Source organism: Pongo pygmaeus, chromosome 2 (assembly GCF_028885625.2).
Source record: "Pongo pygmaeus isolate AG05252 chromosome 2, NHGRI_mPonPyg2-v2.0_pri, whole genome shotgun sequence".
Classification (NCBI taxonomy): Eukaryota; Metazoa; Chordata; class Mammalia; order Primates; family Hominidae; genus Pongo; species Pongo pygmaeus.
The window spans coordinates 85,929,529-85,952,956 of record NC_085930.1 but is presented as its reverse complement, the minus strand read 5'-3'; the positions used below and the strand labels follow the sequence as shown (position 1 = coordinate 85,952,956).

The window sequence follows — 23,428 nt, the reverse complement described above, 5'->3', positions numbered from 1 at the left end:
CTCTTATATGCACATGCTTTTTTATACTTAAGAGCTTCCCATTATTGTAGCCCAGGCTACAGAACTCTCCTCTCTTCCTAACAATAAAAATTATCTGTTCCTTTATAATCTGAGATTTCTGTTTAGAGCAAATCTAAGCAAATGTCTACCATAGTTTACATATGTACAGGTTACCCATGGTTTTCAATAAAAAGCCATCTTCTGAATAAATAAGAATTTTCCCAAAGGAAGAATACTGATAGTTGGCATTTTAGGCATTATAAATAGTAGAAAACAAGATTTTTGGCTAAAAGATAAGGGTAAAACAGGCTGTTGGTGACTCTCAAATAATATCACACCTGTGCATAAGGCCAAGGCTAAAGATTGGTACAGAACAGCTCCAAATGAAGATCTAAGCCAAGGGTAGCAAACTAAGACCCTCAAGCCAGCCCTATTTTTATGGATAACAGATTGGAACACAGCCTCGTTCATACTGCCTATGGCTGCCTTCCCAAGACAAAAGCAGAGGTGAGTAGTTGCAATAGAGACTGTATGGCCCGCAAACCCCCAAATATTTACTAACTGGTCCTTGACAGAAAAAGTTTGCCAATCCCTGCTAAGTCACAATTCTCACACTTGTATCCACTTGTGTGAACCAAGTGATAGATACACAGGTATCACATTTTACAGTGAAGGAGAAACTTAGAAAAAGTGCATTCTATTAACATGAAAACCAAAAAAAAAAGTAAAATAACAAACAAAATAAATAAAAACCTGTGGCTACACAAAAGGAGTAGATTAATCCTTGAATACTAACTGACTCTTACATGCTTATTTCCCCTTGTAAGACCCTTCTAAATGCACTTCTTGAACTGATGTGTTAAAAATGGATTGATGTCTATGTCAACAGCAGGGCAATAAAATAAACTTGCCTGCTTAAACCCTTAGCTTTCTCATTTAATAAAACAACAAACAATACAAAATGCATTTTCAGAGGTGCTGAGCTTGGTCCAGACCTTAAGATTTTCAGTGTCACATTAATGAAACTCAATTCTAAAGAAAATTCATCTTGAACAAAGGCCACTTTTTACACAAAGTGGGTGAAAGAAACATACCTATTAATATTTATAAAACAATTTTCACCATCAAAAGCACATTGTTACATGCTTGATAGATTATACAAATGAATTTTCCTTCTGAACAAATATCAAAGAAAGCTGTGGTACTTATATGCACAGGGTGTTTTGTTGTTTTGTTTAGTGGTGTGAGATTCTGTGAGCTGCTAATTCAACAATCTCGGTGGAAAACATGACTGGCAGTTAGAGACCTCTGACCCTAGAATTTTAACAGAAGAATGTGTCACAGAATTAAACAAAAGAAAAATACATTTCGGAGGGGAAACTTACACATAAAAGGAACATAAAAACAGCAGGAAATAAGACTATCATAATTAGTTTGAAAAATAATCTGTCTTCAAGCAAGGTACTGCGTTTGATTTGTGATAAATAACCATAATGTACTATTGAAACACGCCTTGCCAAAATGGCCTTAAAATGCTGATACTTTCAAATTAGTCCCACTTCCCATTACATATTGATGTTCTGAGAGTTGTATACTTTTTAGAACTTTTTTTTAGTGGCTGTGGAAAGAGAAAATAGATATGGGGTGGGTAGGGGGGTTGGGGGAGGTAGAGAACTGAAAATATTCTTGAAAATAGACTCTTGTGTATAAAGAGAGAAACAGAGAAACACCCACCAACAACATGGGCACTTGCTAACAAGAAGCAACAGGGTGGTTATTTAGGGAAATCAATCTGAAGAAAGAAAGGAATTTGATGTGCCAGTTAACTGTGGATCACCCAGCTTTAATTCTCATGGAATCTTAGCCAGATAGTCACTGCTTCAAATTGGATCTCATTCCTTTGGCCCAATGAATGAATTTCAGCTTCCAACTGATGAAGATGCCCTAAAGCAAGAATTGTTAACCTCTAGACTATGGACAGATTGGGTGAGGTCATTCTCTGTGAACAGGGACCATCCTGTGCATTGTAGTTTAGCATTATACATGCCAGTAGCATAGCCTCCAAGTTTTAAAAATGTTCCCCGGGGGACAAAATGCCCACCCTTCCCATGGAGTACAACTTGCCATAAAGACATCAGAAAAAGGAGTCTGTGTACAGATAGAGCTGGCTGAAGGTGGGAAGAAATATGACATGAAATTTCACAGTGGCTAGCAAAATGAACGAATGAATACATGAATGGGCAGGTAGACAAATAAACAAATAATGATAAAACATTGCTTCTTGCTTGGCTGCAGAATTAATGAACGAATTGGCACTGCATTTGGACAAATAAGGAAAATAACGATAATTTCTATCGACTAAGTAACAGTTTATTTTTGTTTCAATAAGGTTGCATCTTTCTGGTAGGCATGTTTTGACTCAGTATCCCTTCTTCCATTAAGAAACTTTATGTCTCCTATACCATGTGATTCTTGCTCAGTGGCTGGCATGGGCATAGACATGTGACCCAAGCAGGGCCAATGAGAATCATCTGAAGGGATTTATGGGGCTGCTGAGGGAGAGTTATGGAGCACTGGGAGCCATCTTTGCTGCCAGCTTCTGAAAGCCTGGCTGAGAAAGAAGCCAATTTGGAGGCAAGCAGGGCTGGAGAACCAGCAAATCCCTGATTCTCCTCAGGACTTAAGCCAGTCCACACCTTAGACTTCCCTGTTACAGGAATACAACTTTTTAACAAAAACAAAGCTAATATAGGTTTCTGTCATTAGCAACCATTATAATCCTAGCTAAGAGTCACTAAACTACATTGCAGTTAGTAGTGTCAAATTATATTTTTTGAATCAGATTATTAATCACATAGGAAAAATGAGCTCTTGGACTGCAGTTCTTTCTCCATGTCAAAAATTCCCTATGGGTGACTTAGCAGCATAGATGTTATCAAGGCCCTTGTTCTTCACTCAACACGGCATCACTTGTTGTACAAATATATGAACAATAACCTGAATTATTAAAAATAGCACTGACCAATGGAAGGTCAAAAAAATTTTCCTACAAAGAGGTGGGTACAGGCCAGGCACAGTGGATCATACCTGTAATCCCAACACTTCAGGAGGCCGAGGTGGGCGGATCACCTGAGGTCAGGAGTTCGAGACGAGCCTGGCCAACGTGGTGAAACCCCATCTCCACTAAAAATACAAAGATTAGCTGGGCGCGGTGGCGGGCACCTGTAATCCCAGATACTCGGGAGGCTGAGGTAGGAGAATCACTAGAACTCGGGAGGTGGAGGTTGCAGTGAGCTGAGGCTGTACCACTGCACTCCGGCCTTGGCGATAGAGTGAGACCCTGTCTCAAAAAAAAAAAAAAAGAAAGAAAAAGGAAAAGAAACAACAACAACAAAAAAGAGCTGGTACAATGTGATGCTGAGCTCCTTAAACTTTTAAATTTAAAGAATAATTATTAAATCAAAGTTTCAATGTGGAAATTTCAACATGAAATGTTCTGCTACTACTGATCTAAACAGAACTAACAAATACTCAGATTATAAATATTAAGATTATTAATATTGCTAAAATATAAATGACTGCTTTTACAGCTTCTAAATAAAAGATAGCTTGAGGGGATTGTGATAATGATGAAGATCAATTTGTACATTTGGTCATTAATCACCATTTCCTAATTGGGTTTAATTTGACTACTGCTCATTAGAGTTATAAACCAACATACTCATTTAATTGTGATTATAATTCAATTGCTGAACTTTTATGGTACAATGAACAAATTAATAACAAGATAATTTTGCTCTTAAAAATATCACATAAGACTTATGTTTTAATGAACTGTATATAATGTTTTATGATGAGTCCCTTAAAAAAAAAACTCAAGACTCTTCCATTCTCTTAATAATTAAAAACCAAACTTCAGACTCATGACGTTTTGTAAACACACTCTAAGAAAAGGTTCCCATACCCCTGTTCCCTGAAGCCAGAACACAGCTTGTGACTGCTTCCTAAAGGGTTGAATAAAAAATGTATTGCAGCCATTTTTATCCCACTCCATAGCTACAGCTGAATTTCCATTTTTCTTAATACAAAGCAACCAGGCTGCTTGTGTATACTAGTTTAAAAAGCAATATATGACCTTTAAGAACTTCTGTTAAACCTTCTCGTTCATTTCTTGGATTTAATCATCAACATGAATTCTGACTGGTATTCCCTGCCAAACTGGAGACTACTTCTAGGTCATGTACATGAAAGCAAATAAGTAGTTTAAATGGGAGAAAGTACAAAAGGCAGGTAGCTGCAGTTGAATCTGGAGTATCAGAATCAACATGCATGCTGGACTCAGAGGGACATGGGTTCAAATCCCAGCTTTTGTAACTTCTGACTAGCCCCTGGGACAGTCACAATGGTTTCTCAATCCTCTATAAAATGGGGATAACAACTCCTAATTTTTCAAGGGTGTGGTAAACAATATGAAAGAATATATGTATAAGCTTATCACAGTGCCTGGCATATAAGCTCAAGAAACAGCTTCTTCCCCTTCCTTTCTTAGCTTTATAAAATACTCACGATTTTACAGCCATAGCAACTTTCAAAAAAATATTTATGAATAAAGGTAGCTTGTTTATAAATGACCAAGCACAGATTTCTATCGGATGGTCATCTGTATAAATCATGAAATGTATTATTTTCAATGGCTTCCTAAACATAAAATCTTTGCTTGTTCTCGTCTGAAATCTATAATATTCCTGGGCTACTCTGAGACTACCTGAGAAGTGGAATTTCATTTTATGAATGTTAGGGACTAGCCTATTTTGTATCTGACACTGCATGCATACTCATATATGATCTCATCTTATTTCACAACACTCTATGAGCTAGGCATCATTTCTACCACTTATTTGATTGAAAAAAAAAAAAGACCTGAAACTTAGGCAGGCTAAGTAACTTGCCCAGATCCGTAGCCAAAACATGGCAGATACAGAATTTATACTTAGGCCTCTCTGGGTTCCAAGGAAATGACAGTGTAGTTTCTCTGAGTCTAGCTACAGAATCTCTGAAATGTGCTAAGGAGAAAATATTGTCTCATCTGCCTTGGTCCAAAAGTTGATGTGTTTACACATAATGATTCACCCCAGTTAACAATTCAATGCAAATTCCTATTTACTGACTGTAACATGCTAGACAACATGCAAGACACTGGAGGTGAAATGTATTAAAAAAGAAAATGTTCATGGGGTTTACAGTCTGGTATCCCTATCCTATCCACCTGCCATTCCACTGTTTTGACAGCAAAAGCTTGTGAATGTGTGTGTGGAACTCCACTTTACCCCTTATCACACACACATTCACAAGCTTTTGCTATCAAATTAATAAGAACTTATGGAATATTTGCTGTATGCAAGAAACAGTGCAGTGGTGGTAGGTACTGATATATAAAACAGTTATTTATACTCTACAACTACCTGATGGATAGGAGAAACCTTCACCACAAAAATGCCACCTCCTCCTGCCTGAAGCAGAAACTGCTCTCGAAGTAAGGTGAAAGAGTTCAACTGGGGGGGACTTGGGGCTTTACCAAGGTGATATAAATCCAGCCCAGAACACAAAGTGAAATTATATACAGATTTAGGCAAACTAAAGACATTCAAAAAGTTCCAGTTCCATAAAGGCATATGCCTTCATTATACCCAAGTGTGTGGCTCCCATTTCTACACAAATCTTTACCTTAGTAGCAGCAGTGATGGGCCTAAAAAAATAAGGTGGAGAGAAAGAGGTGAACGAATGTTTCTCTCCTTTTAATTTATTATTATTTATTATTATTATTATTTTTATTTTTATTTTTTTGTAGAGACAGGGTCTCAATATGTTACCCAGGCTAGTCTCAAAGTCTTGGCCTCAAGTGATCCTCCTGCCTTGTCCTCCCAAAGTGCTGGGATTACAGGCATGAGCCACCACACCAAGCCTGAATGTTTTTAAGTAAAACAAGTAGTAGGTTCCTTAGAGGCTTGGCATTTGGCTACAAACAAACCTAAGTGCTGAAATGTTCAACTGCATCATGGGAGCATTTGAAACTATGGCAGAAATTAAATTACTGAAAGAAATTTATGCAAAGCTGCTGCTACAGTCTTTTGTGCAATTTATAGTTTGCGTAGATAATTATAATACATTCATTTGTTTTCTCAATTCTTTTTTATTTTTTTTTACCTTGTCCTTCTGGAGTTTCACCAAAGGGATTCACTTCCACCTGAGTAGCATCAATTTTCAGGAAGAGATTATACAGCTTCGTAATTTGATCTGCAGCCTAAATGTGATCAAGTGAAATGGAATTACACCAAAGCAGTAAAGGAAAATTTATTTTGCTGGATTAATGAAACCTTAAAAATAGCAAGTTATGTCTTTATTTTCAGTTAGGTTTACTGAAGGGAAAAACAGAAAAGCATAATTATTTTAATTTCCACTGCTATTCATTAAAAGCAATTGCTCAACTCTCCTCCAGACACCAGAAGAGACCATTATCAAGAAAACAAAATATTTTCAGTACAGCCTAAAATGTTGTTAATCTTTTTGTAAATTATCATGTCTCTATTAGCAGAGTTATGCTGCAATATAAACTATAATCATTAATACAAACAAGCTCCATTTAAGTAAAAGGTAAACATGATTTTGAGAGTTTATAATGACTAGGTTTTCCTTATTGTGCTGAAATAAAACAGTTATTATATTCATCAATCCAACCCATAATCTGTGAAACAACAATTACTGAGTGTCTAATGAAAATTGTTGCAAAACAGGAAGATGAAAGTGCTTAATAGTGTAGTTACTGAACAGCACAGTTCAAACTGAAAATAGCTTGTCCCAAAGGCATTAACCACAAAGGGCAAGAATATCCAAGGTCGCCCTGTTATGCCCTGACTTCATTTTTCTCACTCTGCTTGAAATTCACTCATTCATTCATTCATTCTTTTCAACCACATCTCCTCACTGCCTATGACACAGCAAGCTGGTATCTTGTGAGCTGCCGCTTGAAATAAGAACATGAATGAGCCATGCCCCTACCCTGGAAAGCTCCTGTAAATAAAGAAAGGAGCATGTGATGCACAGAGCAAGAGGGTCGATCGTGGAGAAGAATTAGTTATCAGTCTCATTCCCGGCTCCATTTTCCAAGCCAAAGTTTTCCCACTGCCACATTTCACTCATTGTGCCAGCCTTGGATTATTTGCAGCAGATCCATTTTCAGTTCTCCAACTCTACTCTGTATATCAGGGAAGGTGACTCATAGGCTGAGTTTTCTAGGTTCCTGGGTCAGCCGGTTTCCAGCTGGGGTCAGCCAATGGCAAGCAGTGGTGAGAGATGGAGGTGGGAAGAAGGGAAGAGCCAGGGTACTTCCACTCCTCTCTTTCTATCTGGGTAGTGCCTCCTCCTCTGGCTCTTGCTCCCACTGGAGAAGCCCACCAGGGTTCTAGCTTCTGTATCCAAGGTCCAGTAACACCACTGCCTCATTTTTGTTCCTGGAGCATGCGGTTGGATGTGCTCTAGGTTGCCTTTCTGCCCACTCTTAAACTACTCAGCTCTTGCAACACCTATGAAACACATCCCTGAAGTAAATCCCCACTGGTGTAAATATTGCAAGTGGTTCCAGATTTGACTGAAGAACTTCAGATTTAATTCATGCTATCTTAATGGATTTTAGGTCCACCTACAAACGTTTTTAAATCCAAATTTGAGGGCTAGTAGATATAAATGACCCCACATAATGAGTATGATTAAATATTTTTAATATTAAATATTTGTATAGGTAGATAATACATGTATATGATACAAATTCCCAAAGAACTTAAGGGTTTTCCCTGATTGTACCACTCAACCACACAGGCCCCCAGTGGCAGCCAACTCATAAATTTAGCCTTCATCTGAGAGACAGTCTATGCCTAAGACAGTACGCATTCCTCCTTCATCTGTCTTAATAAAGCAAACTTGTTCTTATGCCTCTTAACAAATTTTTAGAGACACTTCATCAGCAACGCAGGTAGATCAATCATATCCTTTTAATTGACTAAATAATATCTTACTGTATTGATATGCTATAATTCCTTTAACCTTCCACTTAAATAATGACAAGCTGCATTGTTTCTAATAGCTTGACATTACAGCACTGCCTTATTTATCTCTGTATATTTAACATACACGTGATTAAACATTTGTAGGATAAATTACACAGAGTGAAGCAAAAAGGAATGTAGCCATTTTAAACATCAACATCAAAAGATTCTGTTAAATTGTTCTTTTTTTTTTTTTTTTTTTTTTTTTGAGGCCGAATCTTGCTCTGTTGCCAGCCTGGAGTGCAATGAATGGCGCGATCTCAGCTCACTGCAACCTCCACCTCCCGGGTTCAAGCAATTCCCCTGCCTCAGCCTCCCGAGTAGCTAGGACTACAGGTGTGCCACCAAGCCTGGCTAATTTTTTGTATTTTAGTAGAGACGGGTTTTCACCATGTTGGCTAGGATGGTTTCGATCTCCTGACCTCGTGATCTGCCCGCCTCAGCCTCCCAAAGTGCTGGGATTACAGGCATGAGCCACCACGCCCGGCCTAAATTGTTCTTGATAGAAGCTGTACCTGATTTCCACTCCTAAAAAGAGAAAATTACCAGAGACACTATTTTCCAATTCACAATCATTAGCCATTTGTATCTTTGCCAGTGTGTTAGGTGAAAAAGGGTATCTCACTGATATGGTTGGGCTCTGTGTCCCCACCCAAATCTTACCTTGAATTGTAATAATTCTCACGTGTTGCGGGAGGGACCCAGTGGAAGGTAATTGAATCATGGGGACTGGATTTTCTCATGCTGTTCTCCTGAGAGTAAGTCTCACGAGATCTGGTGGTTTTATAAAGCGGGGTTCCCCTGCACAAGCTCTCTTGCCTGCCACCAGGTAAGAAGTCCCTTCACTCTTCCTTCGTCTTCCACCATGATTGTAAGGCTTCCCCAGCCATGTGGAACTGTAAGTAAATTAAACCTCTTTCCGTCATAAATTATCCAGTCTCTGGAATGTCTATTATCAGCGTAAGAACAGATGAGTACACTCACATATAGTTTTACTATGAATTTATTTTATTATGGATGAGTTTGCGCATTATTCTATGAGTTTAACAGACATCTTATTTTTTTTTTCTGTGAATTTTGCCTGTTTTTCTGTTGAGATTTTGGTCTCTTCTTAATTTATAGGAAGAGTGTGAGTGTGTGTGTGTGTGTGTGTGTGTACAAGACAGTCTTGCTTTGTCACCTAGACTGGAGTGTACTGGCATAATCACGGCTCACTGCAGCTTTGAACTCCTGGGCTCAGATGATCCTCCCACCTCAGCCTTTCAAATAGCTGGACTACAGGCACATGCCATTAGGCTCAGCTAATTTTTTTATTTTTATTTTTTCTAGAGATGGGGGTCTCGCTATGTTACCCAGGCTGCTCTTAAATTCCTGGTCTCAGGCAATCCTCTTGCCTCAGCCCCTTTAACATTTACCTTTTGAACATGCTTTTGTTACTTTTGCCACATTGAAATTTCATAATAATGTCGCTCTTATATGGCTTCTGGCTTTGTATCAGACTTTTAAAAGGCTAGTCCCATTCTGAGAGTACTTTTTAAAATTCTCCCATTATTTTTTCTAGTATTCTTTATAATTTCTTCCATTTTTTTAATCCAAATAAAATTTGAGTTAAAGTGCAAAGCCAGCAAATACTTCATTGCTGAATATTTTTTGTGTTTTAGGGGGTTTTCTAGGTCATCAATGTGAGCTTGCAATGTGAGTTGCATGGGGCAGGCATCTTATGTATCCTGGGCACCTTGGCATCCACTGTAGTGATACAACCTCTGAAGAGTCAACACTCGATAAATATTGGTTGAATTAAAGATTAATTCAATTCCAAGTGGGGACTACATAATAGAAATAACTTCTGGGTACATATATATATATATATATATGTATAATCTAATCCAGTTACTTCAAAACTTCCTTTTTTAAAAATTTTGATAAAATATACAAAACATAAAATTCACCATATCTCAACCATTTTTAAGTGTCTACACAGTTCTGCAGGGTCAAGTTGGTACATTCACATTGTTATGCAACCAATTTCTAGAACTTCCTCTTCCCTCACACTCTGTATCGCTAAACAAACTCCCGTTCTTCTCTTCTCGCTGCCTCTGGCAACATCATTCTACTTTGTGTCTATAAATTTGACTATTCTAGATAGCATCTCTCTCTCTGCCTCTCTCTCCATCTCCATATATATATATTTTCACACACACACACACACCCCTCTATATATATATACACACACATATATACCTCTCCATATATATCTCCATATATATGTATATAGATAATATGTATAGATATATATATAGATACCAGATATATATAGATATTAGAGATCTCTATATACATACATACATAAAATAAAAGATATGCATATATATATACACACTAGATACCTGTGGAATCATCCAGTGTTTGTCTTTTTGTAACTGGCTTATTTCACTTAGCATAATGTCCTCAAGCCCCATCCATACTGCAGTATGTGTCAGAATCTTCTTTTACAAGGTTCAATAAAGTTCCATTAGAGTACATGCCACATTTTGTTTATCCATTCATCCACAGATACACACTTAAATTGTTTCAGAACTTCTTAAGCCTACACCAACTTTGCTTAGTACAAGACTGCATTTTCTGCACATTAATCCCATTGTAATTATACATTAGCACAGCATTTTGGGGATATTTTCTGTTTTAATTTTTACTGTCGTGCAAAGCCAGACTATAATTTTTTTGAGCAAGACTAAAACATAATTTAATCTTGGAGACATCTCCAAACCAGGCTGGTTCTCCCTTGTAGATCTCACAATGACAAACCCTTGTAAGATGTCTTATTCCAGAGGCTATTCACTAAATGGTTATAAGGGCTAGGCAGACAGAATGTGTGTGACCAGGTGTAACAGGGAATGGCACGGCATGTGGCAAGTTGAGATTAGCATTCCCGCTTTCTACAAATGTTAAAAATAAGCACAGGTCAAAGAAAACATTCTCCTGGTCAACTTGCAGTCAGTCGCTTACTACTGCCATCTATTTCTCAGCTCATAATCACTGTGTACAAAAAGTTTTTCTGCACTTTTGCCATCAACTGTTATTTTGTCTGTTAAGCAATTTTTAAAAATTAGGTATATCTCCTAATGCTATCCCTCCCCCCTCCCCCCAACAGTCCCCAGAGTGTGATGTTCCCCTTCCTGTGTCCATGTGTTCTCATTGTTCAATTCCCAACTATGAGTGAGAACATGCGGTGTTTGGTTTTTTGTCCTTGTGATAGTTTACTGAGAATGATGATTTCCAATTTCATCCATGTCCCTACAAAGGACATGAACTCATCATTTTTTATGGCTACATAGTATTCCATGGTGTATATGTGCCACATTTTCTTAATCCAGTCAATCATTGTTGGACATTTGGGCTGGTTCCAAGTCTTTGCTATTGTGAATAGTGCCGCAATAAACATACGTGTTCAGCTATCCAGGATCCCTGACCATTGACATCATCTGTTCCTGACATCCAGCCATTGACACCCATGGTTTGATGATCCAGGATCATCCAAAGTAGATGTCCCTCACGAAGTATTGCCAGGAGGTCATGAGTAGCCCAATGCTACATTGCAGTGCTCACATCACTCACCCCACGTCTTATCATGTAGACATTGCATCATCTCACATCATTGCAAGAAGAGTGAGTACAGTACAACGAGATATTTTGAGAAAGAGACCCTATTCAAATCACTTTTATTACAGTATATTGCTATTGTTCTATTTTATACTGTTGTTAATATCTTACTGTACCTAATTTACAAGTCAAAATTTATCCTAAGTATAAATATCTAGAATATCCAGAAAAAAAGAGTATATATAGGGTTTGGTAGTAGGTAAGCTTCAGGCATCCACTGGAGGTCTTGGAATGTATCCTCCACAGATAAGGGGGAACTACTATATTAAGCTTTCCTATGTCTTAACATTTTTCAACAAATTCTCACAGAAATAGACTTTGTTTGGGAACAAATACTGGTCATTTTTATGTAAAGTAAAATATCATCTTTATTTTTGTTATGTCTAATATTAATCACATTTTAGAGATAACAGGCGTGAGTCACAGGAAAGATATTAATAATTTTACAAGACTATCATTTTATATGATATTCAACCATGAGTGAGGTACCTCCAAATGCCTAAACCACATCCTAGATGAAAATTAAGTAACTTAACTTTCAAAGTCACGTTGAACCTAAGGGACCTCTAAGATACTATTTCTTTAGGAAAAGATCATTGATGATTGTTTAAATGTTTTCCCTCCTACACTGTCCCATCTGCTCATTGTACACTGGCCCTCTAGAGCATTTCACTAATCCCCACAGCTTGAGCAAGCCCCATAAAGCAGAGATTCCCAAGCCTACAACTCTAATGCACAGCTTTCCCTGAGCTCCCAAGCCATATATCCCTTCTACTGTAGAAATACACTCAGGTGTCCCTAGATGAACAACTTCCAACATGTCTATAGCTAAGATCAACCTCTCTCTCTCTGCCTGCCGCCCCCCTCCCCCACTCTCTCCTTCACATTCCTTTATCCATCCCTCTTCCTGTATCCTCTCAGCCAACAGGCAGATGTCTACCGGTCTGTGAGCCCCTGAGGAACAATGGTTATTTTTCATTGTCTCTTTTCTCCAAGGCACAGCAGACTGAGTAGCACCCTATCAGTGCTCATTCCAAGCTTCTGAGAAAATGAAGATTTAAAGCCTTTCATGGAGTTAGCAGTGAAAAAAGAAAAAAAAAAGAATTAAAACATTTTATTTCCTTTCCTCGATAAATTAATTCAAAGGTATACTGACAATATGGCCACTTACTGACCCCTCAGTTCTCACATATTCATCTTCCTTCCATAGGTAACTCATTTAAAACCTAGAGTGTTTCAGGTACCAGGAAAACAAGAATAAGCCATTTAAGAGCTGTAAATAACTCTTAATTTTCTCATATAATATGTAGTGAGGGGGGGAGTATCTTGTGATGTACATTATACTGTTATTAACTTCTCTAGAACTCTCTATTATGTTCACCTCCTGAGCTTTTAAATATGTGGTCAGCAGATTTTGCCCATTCCAGATTTATTTTTCTGCCATGAAAAGCCACCTATTGCTGAGTCTCTAGGAACTTCTTCAAAGTGGACACCTAGAAGTGTTGTTTCACCTAGTCATGCACATAACAAATGTTTCTTGGGCAATAAAAATAGATGCCAAGCACTTTGCCAGCTGCTGGCAACACAGCAGTGAGTAGGATTGACAAAGTCCCTGCCGTGGTAAAGATTAGGATCTAGCAAAGGTGACTGCAAATAAATAAGAGAAATACAGATGTCCAAAGTGATATGGAGGAGGCAGACAGGGTCACTGTGCAACTCTGGAGCTGACTGCCAGACAGTGCAGCTAGACAACAGTGGCTGTATGGAAAACGGGCTCTTGGTGACCACCACTGCTACAGGAGAAGCCCCTTAATAAACATCAAATGAATGGCTAATGTAGCTGGTATCCTCATTCTCAGGAGGTGAAACCAACCACTGTAGCACATATTCAGGAATCTTCCAGTATCTTCCTTTCAACAGATCACTTTCCTGGCATCTCTCTGCTAGTCTCAGAAACGGCAGTTAGTTCCTCTAACTGTCCATCGAATCCTGGCCCTTTCTCTCTCATCCTAAGGTTTAGTTCCAGATGACCCTGTTCCATTCTACCATCTTCAATCTTTTGCTTTCAAAGTGAGCCTTTATTCATTTTCAAGTAAGTGGTTTCCCTTCATTTAAGCATATATATTTTTTAAAACCTTATTCTGTTTTACCCCTCTTTGACTTGCCTACCATTGCCATTAAACTTCCAGAGAGAGTCAATCAAAAGAAAAAGACAAGACAGAAAGAAAAGAGTGCATCATCTACTGTCTTATGGGAATAGTGCTGCCCAACCAAATTAAAGGACATACTCTGTAACCTTTTCATAAAGCTCCAGGCCAGAAAACATACACACACTCACACATATACACAATCTAGGGCCATTAAGGTGGCCTCTCTGAGTAGCAGAGGAAGGAAAAAGTAAGTTTATCTGATTTAGGTGTGGGACTAGGAAGCTTGCCCCGCTAGACACATAATCAGGTGCCATGGGCTGGAACAATAGCAGAGCAGGGGACGATGCTAAGACAGATTCTGTCCCTCAACAGCTCTGAGGCCAATGTTTTGGTCTTCGAAGCCAAGGGATATTATTATAAAATTGGCATATTTTAAGCTATTCTCAATAAAATATCAACTTTATGCCATCAATATTCATCTCAAATGCCCATTAGCTATGAAAGAATAGCAATTAGCTAAATAACATGTATTATTAATATTAATACCAATAAGAACAGACCTTTATGGAGCGGTACAATAAGGACTTTTACACATTATTCTACTGAATCCCCACAATAAGCCTCTCAGGAGTTGTCCTCATTCCCATTTTATAGATGATGAAACTAAAGTTCGAAATGAGCTCTATCACACACCTGCCAGGTGGCTAAGTATCAGCAATGCTACAGAAAAAATAGAGATTACCATCTATCATAAAGTGTATGTGTCCACATGCAATACACATGCACACACATACCAAAATACATTCAAAGACACATCATAAACATCCTCTTTTAAAACATCAGGGAAATATTTTTCTTCATCATAAACAGCTGGAGGAAAAAATTATAAAACAACAGATAATCCTGTTCCCTGGTAATCGCAAACACTAGAGCAATTAAGCAAGTTCCCAAATGTTTTCTGAAACAAGTCAGACACACCATCCCCCAATGGCTTATATACCTGGCTTTTCAAAGGCCCAACGAAGCCTAGATTTTCTGCCATCCGCTGAGCTTGGCTGTCCTTGATTCCTTCAAAAATGTCAATTTGCTCCTAGTAAAAATAAACCAAATAAACAAAATTCAGACAGTCAACTGAGAAGATTTACAACCTCAAAAGAAAATGCTTAGTATTTATTTGCAAATGAGTAATTGAAGTGTGGCACCTATCCAGAGATCTCTGAGCAGGGCTACCGCAGATGCCTGTAGGGTATGTTTTAATTAGCAGACCATCTATAAAACAGCCCTTCCAAAAACTATATAATTCTTCATGGTGGCATGCTGACAAGAAAATCTGATGCCAGTTTTCACTTTTAATTACTATACAGATGGCACTGACGAATATTTAGTCAGTTAATTTTTATGACATCTTTTGGAAGGCTTCCAAAGTAAGGTTTTCCTGCCTACTATTAGTTAAGTTTAAAGCCTGTCATAGATAGGTTAAATACTACCTTATGATTTAAACACTCTATTGATGATAATTATTACTGTTACCTTAGCTCTACAAAATGATATTGTCTCAAAGACACCGAGCACTGTCATTATACATTATTTCATGCATCCTCTTAACAAATGGAATGGCCTGCTTTAAATAATGTGAACTTTGAAAACAGCTAGGTGTTAGTAGTAAGTCTGCATATAAAGTCTCAATTCAGTTTCCAAGGTAATTAACTTATTATATAACATTAGTGAAAATATTTTAAAACCAATCACTGAAGTATGAGTACAGCAGGTCTTCAAATAACGTTACTTCATTCAAGGTCGTTTTGTTATAAGGTTGAGAAAAAAAAAAAATCAATTCCCAGCCAAGGCCACCGTCTCTGTGTAGTCTAAACATTCCCCTCTTGTCTGAGTAGGTTTTCTCTGGGTCTCCTGGTTTTCTCCCACATCCCAAATCTATACATGTTAGGTCAACTGGCATGTATACACAGTCCCAGTCTGAGTGGGTGTGGGTGTGGGTGTGGTGTGTGAGTGTGCTCTGCAATAGGATGGTGTCCCATCCAGGGTAGGTTCTTACCCTGCACCCTGTGCTCCAGCCATCAGAGACCCTAAGCTGGAGTAACTGGATAAATAATTATCTTACTTGTTTTTATGAAATCTTTCTGAAACGTATATATAGCTCCATTTATTTTAATGTGTAACATTAGAAGTGTGTTGGTCTTTATTTAGGAGTTGGGTGATGTTTTGTGAGCAGAAATATGCCATAGGAACTTAACTCTTGTTTATATCAATTAGCCTATGTATGGTAACACTGGTTTCCTTATACATCGTTTCCATTCAAGTCGCAGTTTCCAAGAACCTGTTGAGGATGCTAAGTGGGTGTTTATTGTCCATTATTTAGACAAAGAGATTTAAGAAATAAAATCTCCCCTTTTCAAAGGGAAACAAAAAATCATTTCCTAAAAGAAATAATGAATGTTTCTGGTGGAAAATTTTAATGTAATTTTGACCCCAAGAACCCAGATTAAAAACTTGAATTTTAGCTCTGAAAACTTATGTTTTTCTCCTTATAGCTGAGGTAGGTTGAGAAGCACATTTTACACATCACCTCATTTAATCCTTATAATCCCACAGGGCAGCAATCACCCCATGTTAATTTTACTGATTTAAAAATGAGGTTTGGAGACTTTGAGAAACTTGCGCTCTGATTAAATTTGACCTCAGATCTCTGACTTGAAACTAATCTTAATATCAATAAATGAGTCAAGATTTCAAGGATTGAAAAAAACCGACAGAATCTGGACTTCATAAAGATTCTAGTTTACATCAACAGTACTGAGAGAACTCAAGAAAGTTTCTAGTTCACATCTGCTAAAAGAGAATTCATTCATCTCCTAGGAGAGAATTTCTAGATCATATATAATATTAAATGAAAGAGAGTTAACCATAAGAAATGAAAATATAGCAGTCCTCTCCCATTGGTTAATTCTTGAGGAAGACTGGATGGAAAGGAATCAGGAAGAAAGAAAAGATAGGAAGAAGTAAAGAAGGAAGGGTGGGAAAAGCAAAGATAAAGTCCTTGAACACTGAATACCTTGAGTCCACCCAACTATCAACTGGATACCCAGAAAGAAAAAGGGCTCAACATCTTACCTTAACTTGTAGAGACAGATTTACTGCTCCTGGCCTTAGACTCCACATTAAATATTTAACAGCTTCTACAATAATAATCAATTAATAGCAGATAGCCCGGAATTTAAACATACCTTAAAAATGAGCTCTGGGTTTGAAGCAGCCACCTCTTCAATGTCAACGCCCCCCTGGGGGCTGCCCACCAGCACGGGGCCATTGCAGGACCGGTCCATCAGAATTGCCAGGTAGGTTTCTCTGGAAATATCCAAAGCTTCAGCAACCATCACCTAACGCATTAATGGGAAAGTCAAATTAATTCAGCATTAAGCTGATCTCTACTTGGAAATCTACACAAACTTGCTACACGAATCAAATGGCTTCATTTTCAGGCTCTTAAAGCCCAGGGAGTGAGTTTGCAGAGCTTTGAGAGTTCTGCTCTCATGGTGCGCACAATGCCCATTTTCACCTCCTTAATTTTGATCCCATTAACTTGTTCGAGTGACAGGTATTTGGTTTGCCTCAAGGAACCTTCCCACTTTAATCTTCTTTTTTGTCCTTCCTCAAGAAACTGTGTCACTTAAGAAATACCCTAGAGAAGTGGCTGTTATTTTAATTTGGGATATTAACAGTACATATATATATTACTACACTGACTTTTCTCAGATTTCACTGGTGGAAAACCAGGTATGATTGCCACAGACGGATTCTTTTACAGTATGTCTGATGCTTCATATGTTTGTATATTTCTGTCTCTTCGATCACTATATTTTATTTCATTTTATACTTCCTTTTAATTTATAAAAAGAATATTTGCTTGTTCAAAAATAATGTAAACGATACCAAAAATATATAAATGAGAAAGCGAAAGCAGCTCCCTGCTGCACAGCTCTACCTCAAACAAACACTTGGGCCCCAGAAGTCAGGGCAGATATGAGCCTACCAGGAACCTCTGTGATAACTAGAAAAAGGCACCCCTTCCTCTGGGAATATGTGGTCATTTGCCAGGACCATGACTAGGTAAGGGACAAGTGGGATGGAAGAATGTCATTCAATTCCACGACTGAATGGGGACTCACTGCCTCAGCCAGGTGTCCTTTTGCTCTGTAGGACTTGAACTGCAAGTAACAGCCCCACCAGGAAAAACCACTGCTAACATTCTACTCCTTTTCTATGTATCTGCAAGCATTGCAGTAATGGAATCATCCCACATGTGGAAGCACATTATACACAACAGGATGCCTTTCTTTTTTTTAATCTTTTTTTTTGTTTGTTTTTTAAAGACAGAGTCTCACTCTGTAGTACAGTGGCACGATCTCAGCTCCCTACAACCTCCACCTCCCTGCAACCTCTGCCTCCCATGTTCAAGCGATTCTCATGCCTCAGCCTCCCGAGTAGCTGGGCTTACAGGTGCCTGCCACCATGCCTGGCTAATTTTTGTAGTTTTAGTAGAGATGGGGATTCACCATGTTGGCCAGGCTGGTCTTGAACTGCTGACCTGAAGTATCTACCTGCCTCGGCCTCCCAAACTGCTGGGATTACAGACGTAAGCCACCACGCCTGGACTATTTTTTAAAATCTTAATACTACAACTTAAATATCTTTCTAAGGTCTTCTCTCTTCATTGTGATTACATGGTATTTATATGACAATATTTATTTAACCATGTTCCTGCATTTATTTATTTATTCATTTTGAGATGGTCTTGCTGTGCTGCTCTCAGGCTGGAGTGCAATGGCACAATCGTGGCTCACTGCAGCCTTGACCTCCCAGGTTCAAACGAACCTCCTGAGTAGCCGAAACTACAGGCATGTGACTCCGTAGCCACTTAATTTTTGTTTTATTTTTTGTAGAGATGGGGTCTTGCTAGGTTGCCCAGGCTGGTCTCAAACTCCTGGACTCAAGCAATACACTCGCCTCAGACTCCCAAAGTGTTGGGATTACAGGCACGAGTCATGGTGCCTGGCCTGCTGACAGACATTTACATGAACTGCAATTTTCCTAAAATGCTACCTTAGTGAGTATTTTTGTACATATATCTTTGTTCATTTCTTTTAGTATCCCTGTAGATAAGTATCCTAAAAGTGAAATGTCTAGGTTTTAAACTGTGAATATTTAAAATGTTGATAAGTACTGTCAAAGTGCTTGAGAGAGGTTGTTCCAACTTACACACCTAACAAGAACAGTGAAAGATGTCTTGGATGTTTAAAGAATATAAAAACAATCCCATAAATAATCAGTAATAGATGTGAAAACAATGAAAGCACTAACATTGCTTTTCTTTTTTTTTGTTGAGACAGAGTCTCGCTCTGTTGCCCAGGCTGGAGCGTAGCGGCGCAATCTCGGCTCACTGCAAACTCTGCCTCCCGGGTTCATGCCATTCTCCTGCCTCAGCCTCCCGAGTAGCTGGGACTACAGGTGCCCGCCACCACACTCGGCTAATTTTTTTGTATTTTTTAGTGGAGACGGGGTTTCACCATGTTAGCCAGGATGGTCTCGATCTCCTGACCTCGTGATCCACCCGCCTCGGCCTGCCGAAGTGCTGGGATTACAGGCATGAGCCACTGCGCTTGGCCTAATTTTTTGTATTTTTAGTAGAGACGGGATTTCACCGTGGTCTCAATCTCCTGACCTCGTGATTCGCCCGCCTCGGCCTCCAAAGTGCTCGGACTACAAGTGTGAGCCACCACGCCCGGCCACGTTGCTTTTCTTACAAGTGGTTTAGTGATGGGTTCCACAAAAAAAAGTTACAGATTAAGTAGCATTAGATTTTAACTACTCAGATACCACAAAAACACTGAAGTTTTAGGTCACATGAAATGGGATAAATATATGATGATCTAAAAAGCTGTAATGGAATGAATACAGAACTCCCCTTTTTCAAACTTTTGTTGAATTTACCATTAGTTAAAAATAAAATATATAGGTCTTCATATTGATTTATCAGAAATGGAAGTTCGTAAGTATATAAAAACTATTTCTCAGCACACGGTGTTAGAATTAGCACAGAACCATTCTGATTTCAAGTTGGTTGTTCTCATCAACAATGAAGGTCAAACCATCAGTCAGTACCTAATTCTCTCAGTCTTCAGGTTGCTTGAAACCGTCAATTCTTTCAGAATTTCTGATTGAGGGGTAGCACAATATTTGAAGCAAAAATACTTAGGCCTATTCTTTCCTTATAAAATACAGTAACAACTTGTCGTTTATAGAAATAACATAAAGTCTGCCTTTCTAAGCATCAACATTAATATAAACATTTTAAGAAATTAAGATAATCATTTCTTCTAAAACTTTCTCTAGAAGAGAAAGCTGTTTTAAGAAATTTGATTGGCACAAAATACAAAATGAGGAGTGTGTTTGGTATATGCTTTCAGGTCTACTGGCATAATACTGTTCATTTTCTAATGCAGAGTTAGTTTAGTGAATAATCCCTAATGACTTTCAGTAGTTATTCTTAGAGGCAACACAAAATTATAACTTTTTAGGATAAGTGTCATTCAAGAGTCCTATTCTTAATCTTCAAAAATGTTGACAGATGTGCTCTGTATCCCACCAAATTTCTATTTGTGAAGCCCAGCTGTTGTCTGAAACAGCTCTTGCTTCATAGGAATAATGTATGACTCTTTAAGAAAATGTCACCAGGAAAATGATAATTATCAAGAGATAATTCAAGAAATTTTATACAACAAAGACCAGTTTGTTGACATCATCATGCCTTCCAAATGACCGAGGATGACAGAGTATTTTAGGAAGTGTTATAGAGAAATCTAAATGGAATCCACAAACACTCATCCCTGAGCAACTCCATTAGAAACATTTCAAAAGAGCTTCACCTGTGAGTTACACAAAGAATATGTTGACACATCGTCTTTGTGGAGTCCACCAGTATAGAAAGCTTTTTAACATTCTTTGACCTATCTACCACTGAATCTGTTTTCTTAAAAATATCATGCTACTGGAATTGTGGTCAGGAGGTGAGTGCTAGCGTACAAACTATTTGTAACACACCCATGAACAGAGAAGATTAAAAGTACATTCCCGAATTTTAAATTGATTACAGAGCAGTAACCACTATTGGTACTGAATCCTGGACCACATGATGAATAGCACTGTCTCACAGGCCCTAGTACTAACCCCAGGAACACATAATACATTGGCACAGACTTAGAAAACAAATATCTGATGTGTATAAATGTGTGTATGTGTTTAAATAGCTTCTCAAATAAATTTAGAATCAAAAGGTTCTATAATCTGGGGACTTCTACTTTTGAGAAGATGGAATAGACATATTTTTCCCTATTCTTCCCGCTAAGTACAAATAAAAACCTTGGACATATATATACATAAAACTTAAGGTGACTCTGAAAGTTATAGAGAAGAAGGGAGACTAGCTAGGGAGCTTGAGGTCCAAGGAAGTGCATGGTAGTGAGTTTCCTGTGTTTTCTTTGGCCTCATAAATCTCAGGCAGGGTGCTGGGTGCTAGAGAAGCCAGCAACCCAAAAACATTAACAGGCACAGACAAAGAAATCTCCAGGCTCACATGGTTTCACTAGGGAACTTCACCAAGCATTTAAAAAGAAATCAACACCAACTAACAATGAGCATATTGGACACTGAAATTAATAATCCAATGCCACCTGTAATTGCTTTAAAAGAGAACAATGTATGTGTAAGTCTGACAAAACATATACCAAATGTATATGCTGAAAACAATACAATGCTGATTAAATAAATCAAAGGAAACCTAAAAAAAGGAGAGACATATATTCATGGGTTGCAAGGCTTAACATAACAAAAAACCAAAAAACCAATTCCCACCAAATTCATGTACAGGTTTAATAAAATTCCTATCAAAATCTCAGCAAGATTTTTTCATAAAGATAAAATTGTTCTAGATTGTACATAAAAAGGCATAGGAACTAGAACAGGTAAAACTGTTTTGGAAAAGAAGAATAAAGTGACAAGTTATTCTACTCAATTTCAGGATTTATATAAATACAGTAATTAACACTCTGTGGTACTGGTGGAGGGACAGCCACAAAGATCAATGGAACAAAACAGAGAACCCCAAAACAGACCCAAAGAAATATGCCCAGCTGAATTTTGACAAAGATGTAAAAGCAATTCAATGGAAAAAAGATAAGTCTTTTCAAAAAATGGTGCAGGAGCAATTGAATATCATAGCTCTTTTGTCCCTTAAAAAATAACTTTGACGTACGTCTCACAACTTATTCAAAAGTTAACTCAAAATGGATCAGAAACCTAAATATAAAACATAAAACTATAAAACATCTAGAAAAAATATGAGAACATTTTTATTATGTAGGGCAAGGTAAAGAGGACTTAGATCTGATACTAAAAAGGTATAATCCATAAAGGAAATATTGATGTATTGGACTTAATCAAAATTAAACACTTTTGCCCTGCAAATGACCCTGTTGAAAAAATGAATATATATGTTATATAGTGTAACAGATAATACTTACAGAGCACATATCTAACAGTGGACTAGTACCTAGGATAACTCAAAACCCAATAGTAAAAACATAATCTAATTAGAAAATGGCCAAAAGAAATTTGCTTTGTCTCTTCATGCTGCTGTTACAAAATACCTGAGATTTGGTCATTTATAAAGGACAAAAATGTATTGTTTCACAGTTCTGGAGGCTGGGAAGTCCAAGATCAGTGCACTGCCATTTAGTGATATGGCCTTTCTTGCTTCATCCTCACATGGCAGAAAGTGAAATGCAAAACAGGTCTAAGCTAGTTCCCTTTAGCCCTTTTATAAAGCACTACCAGGGATGCCCAATATTTTGGCTTCCCTGGGCCACAATGGAATAAGAAGGTTTGTCTTGGGCTGCACATAAAATACACTAACACTAACGATAGCTGAGCTAAGAAACTAAAATTGCAAAAAAAATCTCATAATGTTTAAGAAAGGTTACAAATTTGTCTTGGGCCACTTTCAAAGCTATCCTCAGATGCCTGTGGCCTGTGGGACGTGGGTTAGACAAGCCTGCACTAATCCATTCATGAGGGCAGAGCCTTCATGACTAATCACTTCCCAAAAGCCTCTACCTCTTAATGCAAACCACAATGGGGATTAAATTTCAACATGCATTTTGGAGGGAACATTCAGACCACAGCATCCATATACAGACAATTCACCAATCACAATCTACAGATGGCAAATAAGCACATGAAAAGATGTTCAACATCTTTAGCCATTAGGGAAATGCAAATTAAAATCACAATGAAATATCACTACACACCCATAAGAATGGCTAAAATAATACCACCGCCACTAAATGCGGGCTAGAATGTGGAGAACTCTGACCACTTACACATTGCTGATGGCAATGTAAAATGGAACAGCTATGCTGGAAAACATTCATCAGTTTCTTAAAAAAA

The 23,428-nt window shown here is 38.0% G+C and overlaps 1 protein-coding gene across 3 annotated transcripts in view; it reads right to left on the bottom strand.

The window, feature by feature from the left end:
- SUCLG2 (succinate-CoA ligase GDP-forming subunit beta) overlaps positions 1 to 23,428 on the bottom strand; it is a 292,876-nt gene that overhangs the window by 131,065 nt on the left and 138,383 nt on the right. For all 3 annotated transcript variants that reach the window (XM_054480754.2, XM_054480755.2, XM_063661853.1), the window contains exons 5-7: positions 17,152 to 17,304; positions 14,910 to 14,999; positions 6,205 to 6,301 (exon numbers count right to left, since the gene is read on the bottom strand). In XM_054480754.2, the coding sequence (XP_054336729.1) occupies positions 6,205 to 6,301; positions 14,910 to 14,999; positions 17,152 to 17,304 (340 nt within the window). The remainder of the gene's footprint in view (positions 1 to 6,204; positions 6,302 to 14,909; positions 15,000 to 17,151; positions 17,305 to 23,428) is intronic.